The sequence below is a fragment of the Nyctibius grandis genome, chromosome 33 (assembly GCF_013368605.1).
Source record: "Nyctibius grandis isolate bNycGra1 chromosome 33, bNycGra1.pri, whole genome shotgun sequence".
NCBI lineage: Eukaryota > Metazoa > Chordata > Aves > Nyctibiiformes > Nyctibiidae > Nyctibius > Nyctibius grandis.
Window position 1 is genome coordinate 1,078,994 of NC_090690.1, and position 19,852 is coordinate 1,098,845.

Consider the following 19,852-nt stretch of genomic DNA (forward strand, 5'->3'; position numbering starts at 1 on the left):
GGGTGTTAGGGAAAGCTGTATTTTCATACAGGGGGGAAAAGTGAGTGTGGTTTTAAGGTTTTTAACTCCAGCCTTGCAACCTCCAGCATTGGTACATGAAAGTCTTTGAGGGGACTGTATTATTGAGTTGGAAATGGGTGAAAGGAAAAAATCCTTATCTTTTTTTTTTTCCTCTTTTTTTTTTTATTATTTTTATTTTACCTTAATGTTGATATAGGCATCTGCATTGGTAACTTGCCATAACCCAACAATCAATACCCAGTACTCAACACTTTAAATCAGATGCACATCATGTTTTGCAGAAATACTTGGTTTCACTACATTTGTTACTACATTTGTTAAACTAGTTGCAAAGACTCAATTTTCTTACTACTTTAGAGTATGATTCTAGTTCTTGAAATCACCAGGGGCAGCGTGGTGGCATAGGGAGTAATGGTTTCAACGCTACTGAAGGTACTTACTTTTGCTGTTGTGATGGTAGAGGTGCTCCAGCCCTGCTGCTTTCACTGGTGTACTGGAAAGTGTCGAATAATCAAATGGGCCATTTCTGCTCAATTGCTGTTATTTATTGTCCCACTGAACCCAGATTTTCTGAATGTTAATGAAAAAAAATACCTATCGCACCAGCTCATGTCATTCTATTTTATGACCTTATTAAATCTTACACTTTCTTATCATGCAGTGACAATTACCGGAGTACAGGACAGAACTCTTTCTCTGCAGCAGCCGTGGCATGTACACTTTCTCTTGTCACCAGTACAGGCTGAATGATTTAGACCAAATGAGCAGTCCTGAGAGGTATTTTTACACTCTTGACAGGATTATATAACAAGAGAAAAGCCATTAACAAATACAAAGGAATAAGCAGAAGGGAGACGGGAGGTGAAGAATGGGGAAGTAAATCTTTAGATCTGTCACTTCATAATAAAATAACCTTCATGCTAAGATTTAATGAGCTGGTTACCCCACTAAAGAGGGAGGAAAATACTGTCATCCTGCATATCCCAGGGGTTTTTGGCACAAGACATAGCTGCTTACCAAGGCAAGACTGGAGGGGTGGTGTGTGCGTGTGCATACACGTATATACCCAATGTACAGCCTCTCTCCTTATTAGTGCGATGTTTCTGCCTCTAAAATCAACCCAGTACAGAAATATCTGTGTCTGCAGGCAGAACAAAACTTACGCTCTCTCTACAGTGGTACAGTGAGACTAAAAGACTTCGGTAAATGACGGTGCTTTATTTTTATATACTCCCAGAAAGCCAGTGTTACTTTTTTCCATCATGAGAATTTCTTAGCTCTTGCATTGATTTCAGTAGCTACTCTTCAGCTACCCTTCTCATTAGTTCTGTAGAAAAATTATCCCTGTAGCAGGCATGATTAAGGACTAAGAGCCCTCATTCACAGCAAAGTACGCTTTATTACTAGATGATGCAAAACAAAACACTTCTAATATTTCTGATATAAGGAACCAAACTTTTTAAAGGGCCTGCTTGAAAGCTTATTTTAAACTCTGGATTCATTGGAAGGCATTTTTTAAGAGCTAATGATTTATTCATATGTAAAATAGCCATGCTAATAATGTGTTTTGCCCATTATAATATATAAACCACTGCCAGACTATAGAGGCAGTTGTCATATGGTCTTACCTTATAAATGCAATCACAAAAGTCTTAGACATATCATTTTTTTCAGCTGCCTTAGCCCTCTAAGAAAAATAGCGCATAGTTTTTACAGTGTGCCTGGCATAGCCATGTTGGTAAATAACAACTTAATAATTTTATTACAGTTACAGATCCAACCCCTGATGTACTAGCCACTGTACATGAAAGATTGCCCATGCTCTGAACAGTTAAAATATGAAGAGATAATATAGGGGTTTTTGTCTTTTGGAGGGTACAGGAGTTGGAAGTATTGCTGTATTCAGTTTAGAGAGAGAAATCTGAGGACTCCAAAATCAGATAACTAACTACATAAAATCAAACCAATATCTCACAAGTAGAAGAGAGGAAAAAAATGCAAAAAAGCACAAACCTCCTTAGCAGAGGACAGATTGGGATTTATTCAGTTTAGTTTAAATTAGTCGGTGGTGTTTGTAACCAGGAGTAGTTCTCTCCAGTGTTGCCTCCTGTCACAACAGAAGGGTTTGAGGATTTGAGTAAGCAACCAAATGGCCTTAAAACAGAAAATAAACACGTGCAGGGAGAGAATCCATTTCTCTCCATATTTTTTCTCTATCTATCTACCAACCAAAGCCATCCCTCCTACCACGGATTCTGTGTTAGCTCCATTAATAGCTGTTGGGAACATACTGTAACATCTTCTGGTCTATACAACAGGACCATGAGGAAATTTGATGTCACTGAACAAGTCTGTGACCTATTCAAGTGACCAGCCATGACTGTAGCTGTGAAGGCAGCTCATTGCTTCATTATTACTCACAGATCATAGAATTATTTCTTCTAAATTCTGTGACGAGTATGCATTGTATGCTGAGCTGAAGCATGTTAGCACTCTTTAGTTGAGCTTTCATGTATTAAATGAACCATATGCTTATTTAACTAGATATTTGCTTCACAGAAAGCCTTTAGGCTGTAGGAGGATGGTAAAAGTTACAGGAAATGATGGAAGTAAGTTTACAATTACATTAAACTTCGTAATGCTACAATAATTCAATTGCAGGTGAATTTTTGGGACTGAACAGCTGCTTTCTTTCTTTGACTTTCAAGGTCTCATTTAAGTGGTGTCAGTTGTTCAATTATTGCTGGTATATTCAGGCTTGAAGTAGAAGAAAATTCTTTTGAAGTGACTTTGTTAAATGCTGTGTGCTTGGAAGCACTGTGGATTAAAAATGGTGAAACCTGCATTCCAGTTGTCAGGGTTTTCATGTTTGTGTACGTCAGAAGACATGTAGTGAGGAGGTTTTTATTGAAGTGTACTGATGCCAGTTTGGCTAGAAGGAGGGGGACCTTTAATATATGGCCAGACGACAGTGTAATAGCAGAAGAGGAGGCTAGGAGGGAGCTGGGGCTTTTTACAAAGTGTTAATCTGGCTCTCAGATAATCAAACGTTGTGAAAGAAGGAAAGCAATTTAATTTGCCCACCAAGAACAAAGGAGCCATATCTTATTATAGCAATTTTATAATCAGAGTAAAAAAGCAAATGCATTTTGCTAATGCCCTTCTATTTTTGGGTACTGCCTGCATTGCTGATGTACCTGCGTGCAGCAGGGCATTAGGTGTGGCCTGGGGAGCTATGCGAGTGTGAGGGAACATGGCATGGAAATAACGAGCATGCCACCCTGCTGCTGTGGTCAGTGGAGACCGTCACTCTTTTTCAAAATAATCTGACAGCAGCCTCTCCTTGCAGTGTAATTTCTAAGTGGCAGTTCATTAAATCACAGCGCAGTGAACTTCTTACAATAACATACGTTATTTCTCTGCAAACATAATTAATCATGAATAATTTTACAATGAATGTCAAAGGCAGTTAAGATGATAGTCCTATTTATTATAAAGGGTGGCCATTACGTTATATGGTGTATGATATCTTGGATGATAACAACTTAAATGCATGTAGTAAAATGTTTGAAGGATCTCTTGATTTATAACAGTTTATCCTAGCATCCCCTGCTATGTATGTATGAATAATACATTTTATAACATCTCAAGGTGAGTTCCATATCCAAATTCTCATTTTGTCAGGCTAACATATTTGTAGTTGATGCTTAATTGTATGTATTAACATGACACACTGTAGATCAAATCCATCCAGAAAAGGGCTGTGTACTATGCCTGGCAGAAAGCTGAAGGGTTTCTCTCACCTTTTGGTCTTTGTGTAAAGGTACCATCTGGCTAGGATGGCTAGGGTAAGGATTTTAAGGGGGTGTGTATCCCTGTTCCTGAGGCACTGAAGTAAGGCTGACAGTAGCTAAATTATTAAAAACAAAAGCTGAAACCTGCAGCATTGTGCTGGCTTAATCCAAGGGCCCCATCATTCCCAGTGTCTTCTCCCCACGCTCGTGATGATTCTTGTAGTCACTTGCCACCTTCCTTGTCAGGGTGCGATGTATCAGTGATGGCAACGTAGTAATCCGAGGCTTTCTGATGGCAGGACCGAGTGCTCTATTTGCTGACAGGGTATTTCTATTCTTTTAAGTGGGATCTAAGGTTGTGAGCTCATCTATATGGGGAGGAGTAATCAGCACAATGAGTTCTTACCTGGTGCGTCTTAGTAAAGGGTATTACAAATCAAAAGATAATTATATTTATATGGTAAATGGACAGAACCCAGCTTTGTTTCCAGGGATACAGGATACAAGGTATAACCACTTGCTGAACGTAGCAACGGAGCTATCTGCGTTTCAGAGGGAATTACCAGTGTATATACCTATGCAGGGAGGTTTGGCATCTTCTGTCTTGCAAAAAGCAGAATAATATATGTTGGTTTTGCAGTGCAAAGGACAAAGATGTCCTAGTGCTGGAGTAGGGCTTGTACATATGTTCAGAGAAATAAACAGGGCATTTTAGTGAAATACCTTAAATCACATTTTAGGTAGAATGTAGTTGGCTTCCTTTGGGGTGTAGTTCAGACCAGTATGAAAGCAGGGTGATATTCTTGAATCGTTTCAATGTTGTCAGTAAAGGATCAACTTCAGTTCTGGTCCTACTCCTGTAGATTTTGCAGATTTTCTGGAAAAATCTGTCCAGTACACAGTTTTCCAGCATTAACTCCCAAAACTAGTGAAGCATTCCAAAGCATCCATATAGAGCATCTTGTTTTATCACAGAAATTAATGTGCCACACATACAGTAATCTAAGATGTCAGTAAAAGACTCTTTATTCATAAATAACTGATATGCAGTAATTTACGTCTGTACATTTATCTTCAAAAGGCTATAGCCATACAATTTTTGCAAACTCTACATAAAACATCCAAACTGTCCATTATTACTTTTTCCGTACAATATAACACAGCTGTTTGGCATTACCAAATATATATATGTATATATATTTATATATGTACATGTGCTGAAAAAAGAAGCCAGTGCAGCCTTTTCCAAGGAGTCTTTCCCAAGTATTTTACTGTACAACATTCAGAATTTACATTGATAGAACAAGGCACAGAAAGTGTGGTATGAAGCCAAGGCCATGCTTTTTGTTTAATGTTCTTCTGTCTCTCTTCCCTACTCCTTCAGCTTCATACTAAAGAAAGCATTCAAACCTCTGCTCTTTTTTCAGTTCTAAACACACTGAAACTGTGGGGAGAAGGGAAGAATGCTCAGTCAAATAAGTAAGAACCAACATTTTCAGAACCTAGACATTGCAAAAAAATAAAGGAGCAGAAGAGAAAATAGGTGTCTCTAGAGGAATACTTGTGGTTTTTTCTCTTTTTAAAAAAAATATTATATTTGATTACATTGAAGTTCCCCCTCCCCTTTTCATCAAAAGGCTGGTCAAAAGTTTTGGAAGTTGAAAAATGCAATGAAAATTTTTCAGTTAGCTCTACTCATGCATAACACTGAAGTCTCACCAGACTGACCAGCATCACACCGTACCTCATCCAAAGTAACACAAGGTGTGTACTTAACACTTCTGTACCCATGTATAAAGTGAGACCAGCAGAGTCACAGTGGGCATGAATTTGATTAAGAGGTGGGAGGAGGCAGCGACATCTCCCAAGTCAGAAATTATATGTCAGTGTGTTGTTCCCAAATACGTACCAGAAGTACATATACGCCACAACCCCAATGAGGCATATATGTGTGTGTGTGTGTGTGTGCGTGTACTGCTTACTGATGCATCAGGGAACTTCGTGAGGTTCGGGAATGGTATCTGGGTTTTAGATTGAAAGTGAATAGAATGCAAAAGTCTTACAGCTTCGTGTAAAAATATTCCTCCTTCCCCTTCCAATTCAGTGCACAAATGGGGGAAAACTGAAGGAATTGCTTGAAAAGGTATCATCACCGTAAGGTTAATATTCTAAATTTCAGTATGGGAAATACCAGGTCTTACATTTTTTAAACTGCAAAAACAAAGCTTCAGTCAGTCCTAAGTGAGGATTTGTTAGGAAACATTCTTGTTTTCTGTAGCAGCTGTACACCTGCTGTTAGATCCATGTCTTTCTCCTCCTGCTGTATGAGAAAAAACTTTAACCAGGCTTGGTGCAGAACACCCTTAACTTCATTTTGTGCTACACATTTCCTTTTGGGATTAGACAATAAGATTTATATACAGAGACCAGATAACACAGGGCTTTGACATCATCTTAAATCTGCAGAAGTACATTCCCAACCAAGGTTATCACACCAGGGGCAGACAAACTAAGTAGCTGCTGACAAAAACCACGGTTCTACAGTAGGTGAGTGTCTAATCTCATTAGATTACAGTACACTACATTACAGATCAGGGATGGGTCGGCTAATCTCCCTATCCCTTAGCTAAATTTTTACAAGTGACTTCAGCTCTAGTTACTCTGTGACAGCAAGGCAAGGAGGCTACCCATTGAATCCTGGCTCACCTGGAGTCCCTTGTAAAGCACAAACCAGTTATTCAATACAATTGAACAGCTTATTTAAAAGCAGCTTTTGCAATAGCTTGAAAATTACAATACACCCCTACCCACCCAAGCCCAGACAAGAAACACTAGTAGAACCTGTACTACTCACCTCTAATACAAAAAATAGAGTGGCAAGTTCCTCGACATGTATTTTACTTTTGGACAGAACAGTGAACGTGGATACGGACAGATTTTTCTTTGACTTGTGGCAATGAGTTAGAATATCAGTTCTGTTTTCTGCATCGCGGACACTTTTACTATCAAATGATTCTCTGAGTGATTCTTTGATCTTAGAGTGATTTATTTATTTTTGTCCTCATTGGAAAGGAGATTTTTGCTACCATTTATGCTAGCATTGGCAATGAGAGAAAAGAGCTAGACTGTGCGTTACTAGAAAATGAATCATGATCTTTTGCCAGCACTTTGAGGTTTTGTGTTGCTACAGGTATTTTGTGTTCTACACTTAGTATTTTAAGTTACTGTATATGCTCAGGAATCCTTTAAGTTTTAAGTAATTTTAACTAGACAATCTTTATATATCCAAGAAAGGACAGATGTGCCATTTTACATGCTGCTGCAGAAAAACTGCCAGCCTCCTCTGAGGCAGGAATAGTGTCAAGGGAGTTGTTTTACCAAAGCATGTACCACAAATGAGCAACCCACAGCAAACACCCTTCAGCAGGCTGAACATGAAAAAGGTTCTCAGTGAATACTGTTAACCATCTCTACTGCTGTGTAAAAGTGGGGAACTTCCTAGGTATAATTCAGATTAGTAAAAGAAAGGCTAGAAAGACAACTCTTGAGATCATTCAGTTGTTAAGGACTGCTTAGAAATAATTTCCTTTTTTCCATTCAGTTAATTACCATCCAAGAAATAATGCAGCCCTTTGCTTAAATCTGTGTTTTATAGGCAGAAACAGACTGGGGGGGGGTGTGGGCAATTCAAATAATGAACAGAAGTCCACAACAGCTCCTCACTTGTTTTAGCTGCACTGTATACATAAGCTATATTTTTTGTAGTGGAAATATTATCTGAATTGATCAGTTACTGAATGTTCTAAAACTCTCATATAGCACTAGCTTTCAAGTGAAGAAAAAGAATGGACCTTCGGTATGATGGTAATACCATGGAGTCCTACAACAACATCCCTGTTGTAGTGATTTATACTGAATAAGCTTCTCTCTTAACCTGCTGAAAGCAAGCTCTGCACAGGCCCATAGATGAGGAGAGCAGCTGTTGCCAGAGATAAAAATAATAACAAAAATAGTTCCTTGTATTGTAAGAGAATTGTGTCGATATCTTTTGATCTATTACAAAAAGCCCAATAAATTTTTTGTGGGAGTACATCGTGGGTTTATGGGACTTGCACTGGTAAACGAAGTTTAAATTTAAATCCACAGAGCAGGGTTCCTTTCCTTGTGGCTTAAAGGATTTTAAGGTAAACTAGTAAGACTGCAAAAGCAGTGTTGTAAAAACTGTAAATTAGCTTTACGGTGCTGCAGTCTGGTGGGGCTGGGAAGTGCACCATTTTGGTGATGAAACTGTAAGTAATTTTTAAAATGCAACTATTAGTCTTAAATGACTAACAGCACAGAAATATCTGGAAAAAGTGCTTAGGAAGATGAAAATATACTAGAGCAGATTCTTTGGTGATGTCCCACCTGCAGGGTGGTCTTAGGTCTTTGCTGTGGTAGCTCACCTAAGCTAGTTTGAAAATTAAAACTGCGTCTGAGGAGAAGCTGAGAACAAATTAACTGCTGGAGAGTGACTGTAGCTGGTTTCCCAGACAACGACAGCTCACTGAAACTCTGCTGCTTTTCTGTGGCTGCCGTTCCCTATTTTTGTTAATTCATGACATTTTGTCCAATGAAGAACAGGTTTCTGAGGAGGAGGACTGGAAGTCACTAGAAATATAATTCAAACAGAGATAGAACCATGTGCTGCTGAAAACAGTGACAGCTTGCTGCCAAATAAGCTGGTATTTTTGTCTCAGTCTTAAATATGCTTGAAGCCATGATGATTTCCCATTGCAAACAGGAACTGTCATGTCAGGCTGCATGAAATAATACAGCGCAGAAAATGCTCGGGGAAGTCTGAGTATTTATAAGTCTAAGACTGTTCCAGCCTGCTGAGCTGGGAGAGCAATGAAGGTTGCAATTTCAGATTAGCGAGAACAAGCAGAGTCTTACATCAAGAGCTGTTCATCATACTTTTCAGAACTGGAATCCTGGGTAAAGAAATAGTTTCAGATTATTATAGATTTGCACACTGAGTACCTACCCTGTGGCCTATCATGCTGCTCTCGGCCAAATACGGGGGTAAAAAACCCCAGAATGCTTGTTTGCAATTGCTTGCATTTCCATAAAGCTCCCCAAGTCGTGTTTGTGTTCCTGCTTTATACTCATTGTGTTCTGTCACCAAAAGTGGTAGCCTAGGGCCAGAGCTAATGAGCACCTTGGCTAACTTTAAAGAACATATGAGTAAAAATAATTGTTAAAGTTGGCTCAGTACCAGTTCCACGAGGACCCTCACAGTGACAGCTCTTTTTGGTTCGGTTGAAGTAATAAATTACTTTTGTATGAAATGGATAAAAAATGAGGAGAGTTCTCTAGCTCGATTCTGGTCTTGGTGGTAAATGCAATATGTCTGTAACTAAACCAGGTGTAACACAGCCAGCTTTATATCCTGTGCAATCTCCAAATTGTACAATGAAATCAAGCCAATTTTTGGCAGTAGCATGTGGGGTTTATTGTTTCAATCTGAAACTAAACCAAAATTAAGCTGTCCTGATTGACTTCACCTTTACCTTTTAGTTTAGCCCCAGAACATGAAGTAATAAAAACATGTGTAAACTTGCCCTATTTTGGCTGGCAATTTCCTGTGGTTTATTTGGCTATTTAAATCCACCCCCAAAGGAACATATTTTGACTAAGTGAAAGTTTGCAGACCAAGAACTTTAGAAAATTTCTCTCACACACACGCTAATTTCACAGGGAAGGGGTTTGTTCTGTTATTTTGTTAACAGAATAGGCAGGAAAGCTCTGCAGCAAATGTACATTCATTAAGTGATTGAATTTTTAAAAGAAATTGTTTGGAATACACATGATACCAATTAAATAGTTATGAGATCTTCTAATTCCTCAAGCATCTGAACAGGGTAAGGCCAGATTTTCAGTTTTCCTGTAGCAGATACAAGGTGACAACATGATGCTTATCCAGGGACATTTTAAACGCCCTCTTTAAGTGTGGTAAGTTAGAGATGCAGGACAAAGGGGACACAGGGCCCCAAGGAGACAAACCTTTAAACTAGGAGTAACCTCGAGTGGCTCTAAATATTCAACATTGTATTTGTTGATTTTCACTAGGCATTGTATTAGCATCACTGTTTCCTAAATACATTATGTCATAATATTTACCTTTTATGGCTGTGTATCTCACTCCTTCTTCCTGCCCCAGGAATGATAGATGTGTAGTTTTGGTTTTGACATTAAAACAAGAATTTTGAAGGAGAGAGGACAGGGAGAAGCTGGTGTTTTTCTTATTACCGAGATGATTTTTAATAGGGCTGCTTCTGCTCCTCCAACTGAAAACTGCATTGTGGAAATGTCTGTTTCCATACACACTGTGCAGAAACCCTTGTCTCCTCCCTGCCAAAGGGAATCTCTAGTGTAATAGTCAAAGCTGGCCATCAGTTCTTGAATGGAAAAAAGTGACTAAAGTCCATTTTGTCTGCTGTAGTTGAAGTCAGGCTCTTCAATCTCAGTTTCTGTTATGTCTGAGATTTTGGAGTGTGTCCTTCCTATTTCTTCCAGGGCACAGGCTAGGGAGTCAAGGTCGCCATCGTGTTGATGTCGGGCTTCCCAGAGGTCCAGAATGACGGCAGATGGACTGCTTTGTGTAGCAAAATAGGAGAGATTCCTAAACGGAGAAAAAGGTGAAACAAAAATGATGAGGAACAGTCTATACTGTAGCTACCATGATTGTGAGTGTGTCCTCTGTTGTGCCTAGCACTATAGATGTGTTTAAAAACCAAAAAACCTTCAGCAAGACCTAGATGAGTAGAGTGTACCCTCAGGAGGGCACACACTGGTGCATTTATTCGTCAAATGTCCCTTGCTCAGTTTAGCAGGAGAATGAACAAGGGACTTGGATATTCTGAGGCACGTAAATGCTGGCCAGCAGTATCGTCCTGTACAATTCAGAAAACAAGTCAGTTCTGGAAATAATCATTAGTAAACTTAGCGAGTATTTGTCAGGGAGAAGATTTATGTAACTTAAATTGAGGCTTGTGATTATGTAAAGACATGATATCTTTTAATTTGTAAATTTATATTTTATTAATATGTAGTTTTTAGTACTTTGCAGGGATGATACTTGCAAAGAATTTGGTAAAACACTTTGTATTGCAAAGACCCTACCAGATGGCTCCAGCACAGAATCAAAAGCTAAAAGGCTATCACAAATCTGGTCTGAGACAAGTCAGTGTAACCTCCTTAGTACACTGTCTCTCAGCTTCCTGAGAAAGAAGAAATCTCCTCCAGCTTCCACTATGCATGAGGAATGGAAACCAGGGGAGATTAAAGTGCCTGACAATAGGTAGTAAACGCTGAGAAGTAAAGCAGAATTTTCTGACTCTCTCACTGCTGCAAGACTCTAAATTATGTTTTTCTTTGGTTCAGATGTGGTTTACTGAGATTCCCATGCAAAGCACCAACAAGTCAATGAAAAGTTATTTTGCTTGATTTAAGTATTCCTCTACCCTCTTGGGAACATATTTATGGCATTTGTGACAATCAGAAAATATTTGTGTGAGTGAACTGCCTCCATCAATTTAATTTAGCCAAGCAGAAAAAGCGAAATAAGTAGTAAATTAGTTTTTACAGCATCTTTCAGTTTTAATAATCATAATATTATTACTCCTAACAGTAAAGCATGACTTTCTTTTTTAAATATGCCTTTTCCTTAAAAAGAAAAATCTGCAAAGTGTGTAATTCATTTTGGAATACCAAATACGCTGATAGAAGCCAAGACAACAAGTCATATGGTTGTTTTTGAGAGAACGTGCAAGCTCCTAAGTCCTGTAAACCACTGCATTCATAGTGCACAACAGTGCCAGAATCCTCTACAGTCTTGTACTTTACCCAGATCCCACTCTTGGGGGGGTACAAAGAAGTCCAGTCCAGAGCAAAGAAACTGCCCTCAGAAGCTAACACCAGGTAGGACAGGGCACACGGGATGACTCAGAGGAGAAGGCAGTTCCTGTTCTCAGTAGCTAGTCATACATAAAAGAATGGATGAACTACGGTTTATCCTTGAGAGTTAAGTATGTTAATGCACATCTTTAACACCAGCAAACAAACAACACAACCACCCCATAACAGCAGCGAATCCTTCCCGTTGCGTATGTAAATGTTCACCTTTCAAAACTGCCTTCCATTACCTGTTAATGCTGTTTTTTTGTGCTAACATCTGCCAGTCTTTGCCTTTGGCATTGGGTGTGTCAAACGTCGCACAGATTCGTTGTCTAATAGAGTAGGGGATTTTGAATGCTTTTGGACCCATCTGTGCAGGGAAGTTGCTGTCATCATGTGCAAAGAAAGTGATGGTTTCTCTTTCATTCTACACAGAACATAAAAGCAAAGCAGTTAGTTATGGCATCAGGTACTGCAGGTAGCTCTCTTTAGCACAGTAACAGAGTGAGTCCTGTCATACACTCCCGTTTAGAAATGGGGAACAGAGACAAGATTCTGCCCAGCCTCTTCAGAACGAGAAGAGCTGGGCGTGCAGACAGTGCTGTACTCGCTTTGCTGCCTTGTTTATGCAGGGATCTGCCTGCAGTGAGCCTGCCCATCTATACCTGTTGGTGTGTCAAAAAAACCCCTGAGCCTGAGATTCCAGCTACAGTTTGTAGAATTGACAACAGAAAATTAAATAGCTAAGAGGTATTTTTCTGATTTGAGCAGGAACTTGTAGAACATCACAAGCACTTAGGTATAAAAACATTTTAAATAGTGTCATTTTCCTCCTACAGGTTTCCTCTTTTTGTTTATTTTTGTATTACAGATGAAGTCTAATAGAGCAGTGATTGATAGATGGAATGCCACTAAAGCGTATGGGCTTCTAAATCTTTAATTGCTTAAGCGTAAAATATGGACACATAAATCTCTCATTTGTAATTTTTTTTAAAAACACCTAAATTCTGTAAGTACCTCAGTTCTTCCATATTAAAAGTATCTTTGGAATCCAGGTCCTTTCCTGGATTATTTTCCTATGAAATTATACCAGTCTTGGGCAGTAGAGTCACATTTCCACGCATTATTCGTTTCAGTGCAATGCAGCATGAATATTAAATAACAATGATGCTATAGTCTCTTCATATAACATTTATGACACATCCCCAAAGCCATCCATGCAGAGCAGCAGCGGTGCTGTAGATGTATCGCATGGTCTGACTGTTTAAATTAAATATGCAGAACAACAGGAGATTTTTGTACCCTGCACATGTGAGATAAGCTACTGCTACCTGGTTAGTTCAGGGAATTGTACAGCAATGAGCAATTCAAGGATTCAGTTGTTATTTATATATTTATTTTACAGTCAAATTATCCTCCCTCTTCAATCACTTTTTGAGATAGGCGTGAGAAAGCCTTCCATACTAGCACATCCATTTGAAGACAGAATTGTAACGTGCTCTGGGGACTTGTGGACAGATAGAGGAGGGAGGAAAAAAAAAAAAGGCAGCATCAACATTGTATTGAGATATATAGAGAATGACAGACATTTTTTATGAAATAACAATAATGAACCAGAAAAATTATTGGCCACATTCTGAGGATGTTTTTGTACAGAATGTTTGTGGTTTTTGTATTTAGTTGCTGCATTCTCTGCACAGTGCATTTAGCAATGGGCATCTATCTTTAATCCAGAAGTATTAACCTGGATTAATCAACAAAGATGCTCAGTAATCTTAAAAAAGCAGCTGGAGTTCTCATTGCTGTCAGACACAGCGCTAGCTTGCTTAACTACATGTTTGGTGTCTTTCACCTGTGAGCAAAGCTACGGTCCTTGGAAGACATTCTGTGTATACAAAAATGCTCTAAGTGAGCAGTCAGTGGCCTAACAGCATACAGGCAATCCATCTGTTTTCAACTCTGTGCTCTGCAAACTTTTTGCAAGAAAATCATTACCACTAACTCAAATGGATATTATTTTTAGTGTTGTAGAATCTCTGTGCTTTGATTTCTGCTGGCAATGGAATCTGTAACGCTTTATATACTTGTTAAAACGTTTTGAACAGGGCATCAGAAACTACACAGAGATAGAAAGGACAAAAGTGGGGAGGGATCGTGTCTCATACTACACAGCAACTTAACAAAACAGAAAGGAGAGAGAACACTTTACCTCTAGAATGGACGTCTGGATCTGTAGGATCTGCTCGTGCCCCTTGACTTGTCGGACGCAGACCTTGCAGGACAGCTGTGTGGTGGCAGGAGTGTAGCGCTCCAGAGAAAAGGCACAGTGCAGCGGCTTCTGGCTGCACCACACGCGGGAGAACGGGACCTCCTGGGGGAGGAACGTATCCCACGAGAACAGGGAAGCAGGCGTGAGAAAGAGAGAGACAGCAGTTGTGAGGATCGCAAAACAGGGAAAAAATCCATTTTTTTCTCTGCAATTGCTTTTTTACTAACATCCCTGCAAACTGAAAGTAGGACAACTAATAAATGATGATTCAATTGATAAATACTAAGAAGTTACATTTACTGAAAGCTTAGATTTCATTGAGTGACACAAATGATGAAAGACTCTCATCTAAAATGAAACTGAAGAAAGATGCACTTCACTTAGTCCTCCTAGGCAGGGATCAGAACTCCTACTCTAATCTCTGTCTCCTTACCATCACCTGGGACTACAGAATCCAGAAAAAGGAACTTCCCCTCAAGAACTGTTCTTCCTCTGTACGTTAATGCAGCACAGAGCGTGACAGCGGATTTTCTATAGTTATGGTCCATCCGAATTGAAAAGCACCCACCTGCCTGGGTAGTCACGTGCAGCCCCCTGCACATCACTGGTCAGTCTCAGTTTTACTTCTTAGTTTCATCCTGTTATAGTCTGTGACTACTTTCAGTGACTTCTCTACTTCAGCCAGAGACAGTTTATGGGATGAATGCCCTCATCAAATGCTAGATAGACAACTGCAGCAATTAATCATCAGAGATTTCTGGCATCTCTGGTTGCTTTGAGTTCCTAAAAACGTATGGAAATAGACAGGAGAAGTACATAGGGGGCAGCTAACTTCTGCTTTATGATTACTTTCTAAATACCAAAGCTCTGTTACTCGTCTCCTCTCTTTATGCTTTCAGAACATTTTTTTTTTTTAAATTTCCAAACTAACATCAGCTATAAATCCACTGTGGTGTTCTGCATCGTAGCCATGACGGCATGTAAATAGTAAAAACAATTAAACCAAACATGTTCTCTATTCTGGAAAAATACTGCAGAATTGGCAACCTGGAGAAGAATGTACATGGGGAAAAAAAGACTGATATTAATATTTCATTCTATTATATCTTAGCTTTCATCCATATGATTATGGAACAGCATTAAACAGCTTCAATGAGCAATTATTCTAACATGAGAAAACTAGTTTAAAGCTTTTTACAGTAGTTTTTCTAGAGGAGGATTATGAATTTCCAGATTTCTCTGTCCTTTTTTCATGCACTATTTTTAAATTTTAGAATTTATTTGAATGGCATGTGAAGCTGGATCATTCAAAGAAAATACAGTAATTACTATATGGAAATTTAATGTGGGCATACATTTTGCTTGATTTTTCAGAGATTTATAAAGGGTTAATAAATGAAACAAAAAAGGACATAAAATGTGCTGCCTATAGGCAGCTGTAATTCCTTCAGTATTTAATACTTTAGTTATAACTGAATGATCGACCAACTAGTCACTTGTCATAATTAGCTGTTTAAATCAAGTAAACCATGCACTTAACTCTTATCATCAGTTTATATACGAAAGCTCACCTAAGAGCTCACCGCTCAGAGAACATGCATTTCTTCATTCTTGCCTTCCTAGAAGTGATTTTTACAGGCCTTAGGTTGCTTTTTTTTCTGTGTCATGAAGAAGTCAGCTGTGCCCTGGTACCCTGAGAATGTACAGCTTCAAAGATCAGCCTCACCCTGTACTTTAAAGTACGGGCAGGACTAAAGTAGGGAGAGCATCGCTGCACTCGTAGCCAGTGTGCAGTTCACTGCTTCTTAAGAGTGTCTCAGGCTATCTGTGATGATGCACTAAGTGATAACGATAAGCTCTGTGTTTGGATCCCGAGTTGGTGGCAGTAGCAAGATACCAACAGCGATAAGGAAAGCATTAGCAAAATATGAGAAGTGGAGCAAGTGTAATTAGATTTTTCCAGAATAATCATCTCTGCTTTCATTCAGAGTGGAAGAATCACTCAGCTGAAAAGAATTATATGAAACATTATACAGGGGGGGCAAAGCATGGTGGAACGATGAGTGTTTCAAGTATTCCAGAAATGCTTTCAGTTTTATTCTCCCTTTCTAATTAAGTTCCTAGCAGAGAGGGGGAATGTAAATCATCTCATAGCTACAGACAGACACTGGATCCTCCAAGAGACACAAGATGCTAGGAAGACAGCTGCTTTTAACCCCCAAAGGTACCTGTCTGGCTTCTTAACATGCTTGTCACAGCCCCTTCCTGCTCTAACACCCAACCAGTTTCTAAGGGTTCCCCCAGTTACTTGTGAACGTGGTGGGAAGGATGCCAAGCACTCGGCATCTGCTCCTGCAGGATGGCCAGGACAAACAAATGCACTTAGCAGAGTCTAGAGAGATTCTGACTGCCACCAACTGCTTTTATGCCACAATCATACATGATGATTTATTCATCTGTTCAAGCCTTGAAGCAGGATTTACTTACTTATCTGAGAAATCATGAGCATAAATCTTTCCTCATCATACTACCTGATAATGGTTTCATTTGGTGGACTAAACAGACAATTATGGAACAGGCCCTTTTCAGTTGTTCTTGACAACCAGAACAGCCAGCTTGTTTTTAAAGTGTGGTACGTAGGAGAGAAAACAAGTGAACACTGGAAGAAACTCCAGGTGAAGAAATAGATTATTTTATATATAAAGAGGCTGTAAGCAAATCAGAGCTGTCCACAGAGCTGGGACATTTCACAAAACATTTCACTGAGAGGGAAATACAAAGCCAGGGTCAGTTGTTCTGCAGTTTCTGTTAGAAACAATTACATTTTCTCAGCTCTCCAAGTCATCCAGACTATACCCAATTATAAAATGCAAATATTTGTTTGGCTTCAGTATCAGCACTGTGTCAGAGCATTCTGTCAGCAGAGGTTTTGCACGAGCTTCTCTCTAACCCTGAGTGGCTGCTGAGAGAAGGGTAACGTGCTGCTTGGTCAAAATCTGCGGCTGCTCTGCCATTCTGGGCCTGCCTTAACGCAAGCGCAGCACCTAAGCGTTCTTCTGGGGGCTATGGCTCCCTCCTCTGCCTTCTTATTTTTTGTTTTTATCTTGCAGCAATAAATTTAATAGCTGCTTTGGACTATGCCACTGGCATTGGGCTCAGCAAAGTGAGGTCCTTGCAAGGTGTGATGATTAATACAGAGAAATTTCCATTGGCTATCATGGCTTGCTTTAACAGCACCCTGCAGTTCAGGTTTGACTGGAAACTCTAGGCTATTATTTGCCAACAGAGAACAAAAATACCTGAGTTTAATATATCATAAGCAATAAATTTATTCATAAAAGTTGTACACAGCATTAAGAGAAGTGCTGAACCGCACAGAACATATTTTGAGGCCTCTGAGTCACTCTCAGAACTGTGTGTGCACCAGGGACTCACAGCCAGCAAAGGAGGTAATGCCCCAAAGCCATAACAACTTTGCAGAAATTACCAGGCAGAAATAATCCTCCCCAAATTCTTAACTACAAAGAAACATGGAGGCTAGAGCAATACTTTTAAAAGTTTTTTTGCCAAAATACTGAATGATAGATAACTGTCTGTACGATTCTGAGGAAAGGGAAATTATTTAGTCTGAAGTTCTGTATTTTAAAAGACCAGCCCACTCTATGTGCCAGCACATTGCTTATAATTGCCAGTAACCAATATACTTAGAAATTCTTCTTTTGTTTTGATTTTTACTTTCCTGTCTTCAACAGCCTCATTAATTAATGTAGTACAGAAAAAATAATTTGTTCTTCCTCAGTTCTAATTCGTAGTATATACATGCTGTGATTTGAACTCATGACATTTAAGTGCTTACATTTAAATGTAATTTTCAGCCATATATTCACAGTTATATTGAAATCGGAATGACAAAGGTATCAAAAACATCTTCACGTGTGATAAATTTTAACAAGAATATAGGCCTTCCATTGGAGGCAATTGAAATGAGGGAAAGTACAAGCTTGCACCTTTATAAAATGAAAAATTTAAAGCATTCTGTTATATATGAAATCTGTATTTGTCAAAATCATAAGGCAGTGCATTTTTGTTGCATACTCAAGAGATTAAAACCACAACTTTAAAAAATAAAAGGGACCATTGTCTTACTTGGGTTATGCCTATACCAGTGACAGTTCTCACTTCCTCTGAATTCAGATGTAAACGTATAACATTGACAAGTACCTGACATGCAGTAAATGGTTTAATTCTCCAAAGGAAAGGAGGGATATCAAGGACAGATATCTGAAGACTGAAGGTATTCCCTTTGAAATGCAAAAGTTTTGGTTCCTCCAGTAATTGTCCTCCTTGGAGTCTTTCATCCGAAACCACTTCCTGCAACGGCAGAGGAAGGAAGGATTTTGTCAGTATTAGGAACAAATACCAAATCTAAGGAAAATTCATCTTTATGAAAGGTGCCTTGTTCAACTACAGCATATCGGGGTACAGCAGTGGAGTGTTTCTCTCACGAGCCAGATGATGGGCATTGGCACTGGTATTTTACCACTGGAGTTAAAAGGCAGGTTAGGCACTGGCAGCTCTATTTCCATGTCCATAATGGTGGTACCTGTGACACTGGATTTCTTGTTGGCTACCTCAGTATCAATGCCCACGTAACCTCAGACTAGGAGCGCAGCACTTGAGAAGGAAACTGGAAGGGCATTGCAGCACAGTGGTGGCTGTCTTCACGTTGTGGGGTTTCAGGTCAAAGCCAGACAGTTTTCTTTTTTACTGAAAGTTACCAGATGTTTGATTGTTCCTATTCTCTTGCATCCCACAGGCTCACTACTACAAAGGAGAAGTTTACCAGCAGTTCGTTACCTGGAGCGCTCTCTGACATCAGCATGAAGAGGGGAGCAGGACTGTGCCAGCCCATTTCCAGGTAAAGCTATTTCCCTCCAGAGAGGAAAATGGAAACTGGTTAAACTGTGTCGTCATTGAAATTTAGTCCCTCTTCTGTTCTGGAATAACACAACTATCCTTGGTATTTTAATTAAGCTTTTGAATAAAAAGCCCCTACAGGTTGTGTCTAGTATTTCTTACACACTTGACATACACAGCGCAGTGAGATGTTTACTTAACGGACTAAAGGGAAGACAGACAACACAAGGCACGCTTGGTGAATCGTCTGCTCAGTTACAGATGAAGTCGACAGCAGTTTTGGTGAGAAAGTACCCTGAGGGCTTTAAAGAGCACTGAAAGAAACACACCAAGTTACACATCAGACAAAATGCTTCAGTTTCGCTTCTCTTGGACATTTTCAGAATTACTGGACAAGACCCTGAGCAATTTTGGAAGGGCTGACTTTAAGCAGGAATTTGCACTACAGCCCTCTACAGGTCTGTTCCAACCTAAAATTTTATGTAATTCTGTGAATTTAAAACATAATAGTAAAAAAATCACCCCTGCCTGTACTTACACGATGTTTATTCCTGTACTGTTCCAGTAAAAATACTAGTGAGGAAGGGAAGCTTGCCGAAGTCTATAAAAATCAGCTGTCAAGTAGCCTTTCAATATTACCTTTTTTTATCCACATAAATTATGTAAAATCTGTGTACATCGAAGAGGTTCAGTGCTTGTCAGTAGCAAAGTTATTGTTAGAAGAGCTACTGGAATCATTGTGACCTTCTGAAAATATAATGACTGCTAGAGCTTTCTGAAACTATAAGAATGGATTTCTATTATAAACCATTTTACAGGCATTCAGTTTGTTTTAACCCCTGATGGCTGGGTTTATATGAAAGAAGGAATAAGAAGGGAGACTTCCATTTTTTCTTTTCAGCTGCAAAGGGAG

The 19,852-nt window shown here is 39.2% G+C and overlaps 1 protein-coding gene across 1 annotated transcript in view; it reads right to left on the reverse strand.

Annotated features, from left to right (window-relative positions):
* Positions 1 to 10,274: 10,274 nt before the first annotated feature.
* UNC5D (unc-5 netrin receptor D) overlaps positions 10,275 to 19,852 on the reverse strand; it is a 52,079-nt gene continuing 42,501 nt past the window's right edge. The window contains exons 13-16 of the mRNA XM_068421285.1: positions 18,244 to 18,393; positions 13,963 to 14,124; positions 12,002 to 12,180; positions 10,275 to 10,479 (exon numbers count right to left, since the gene is read on the reverse strand). Of these exons, the coding sequence (XP_068277386.1) occupies positions 10,275 to 10,479; positions 12,002 to 12,180; positions 13,963 to 14,124; positions 18,244 to 18,393 (696 nt within the window). The remainder of the gene's footprint in view (positions 10,480 to 12,001; positions 12,181 to 13,962; positions 14,125 to 18,243; positions 18,394 to 19,852) is intronic.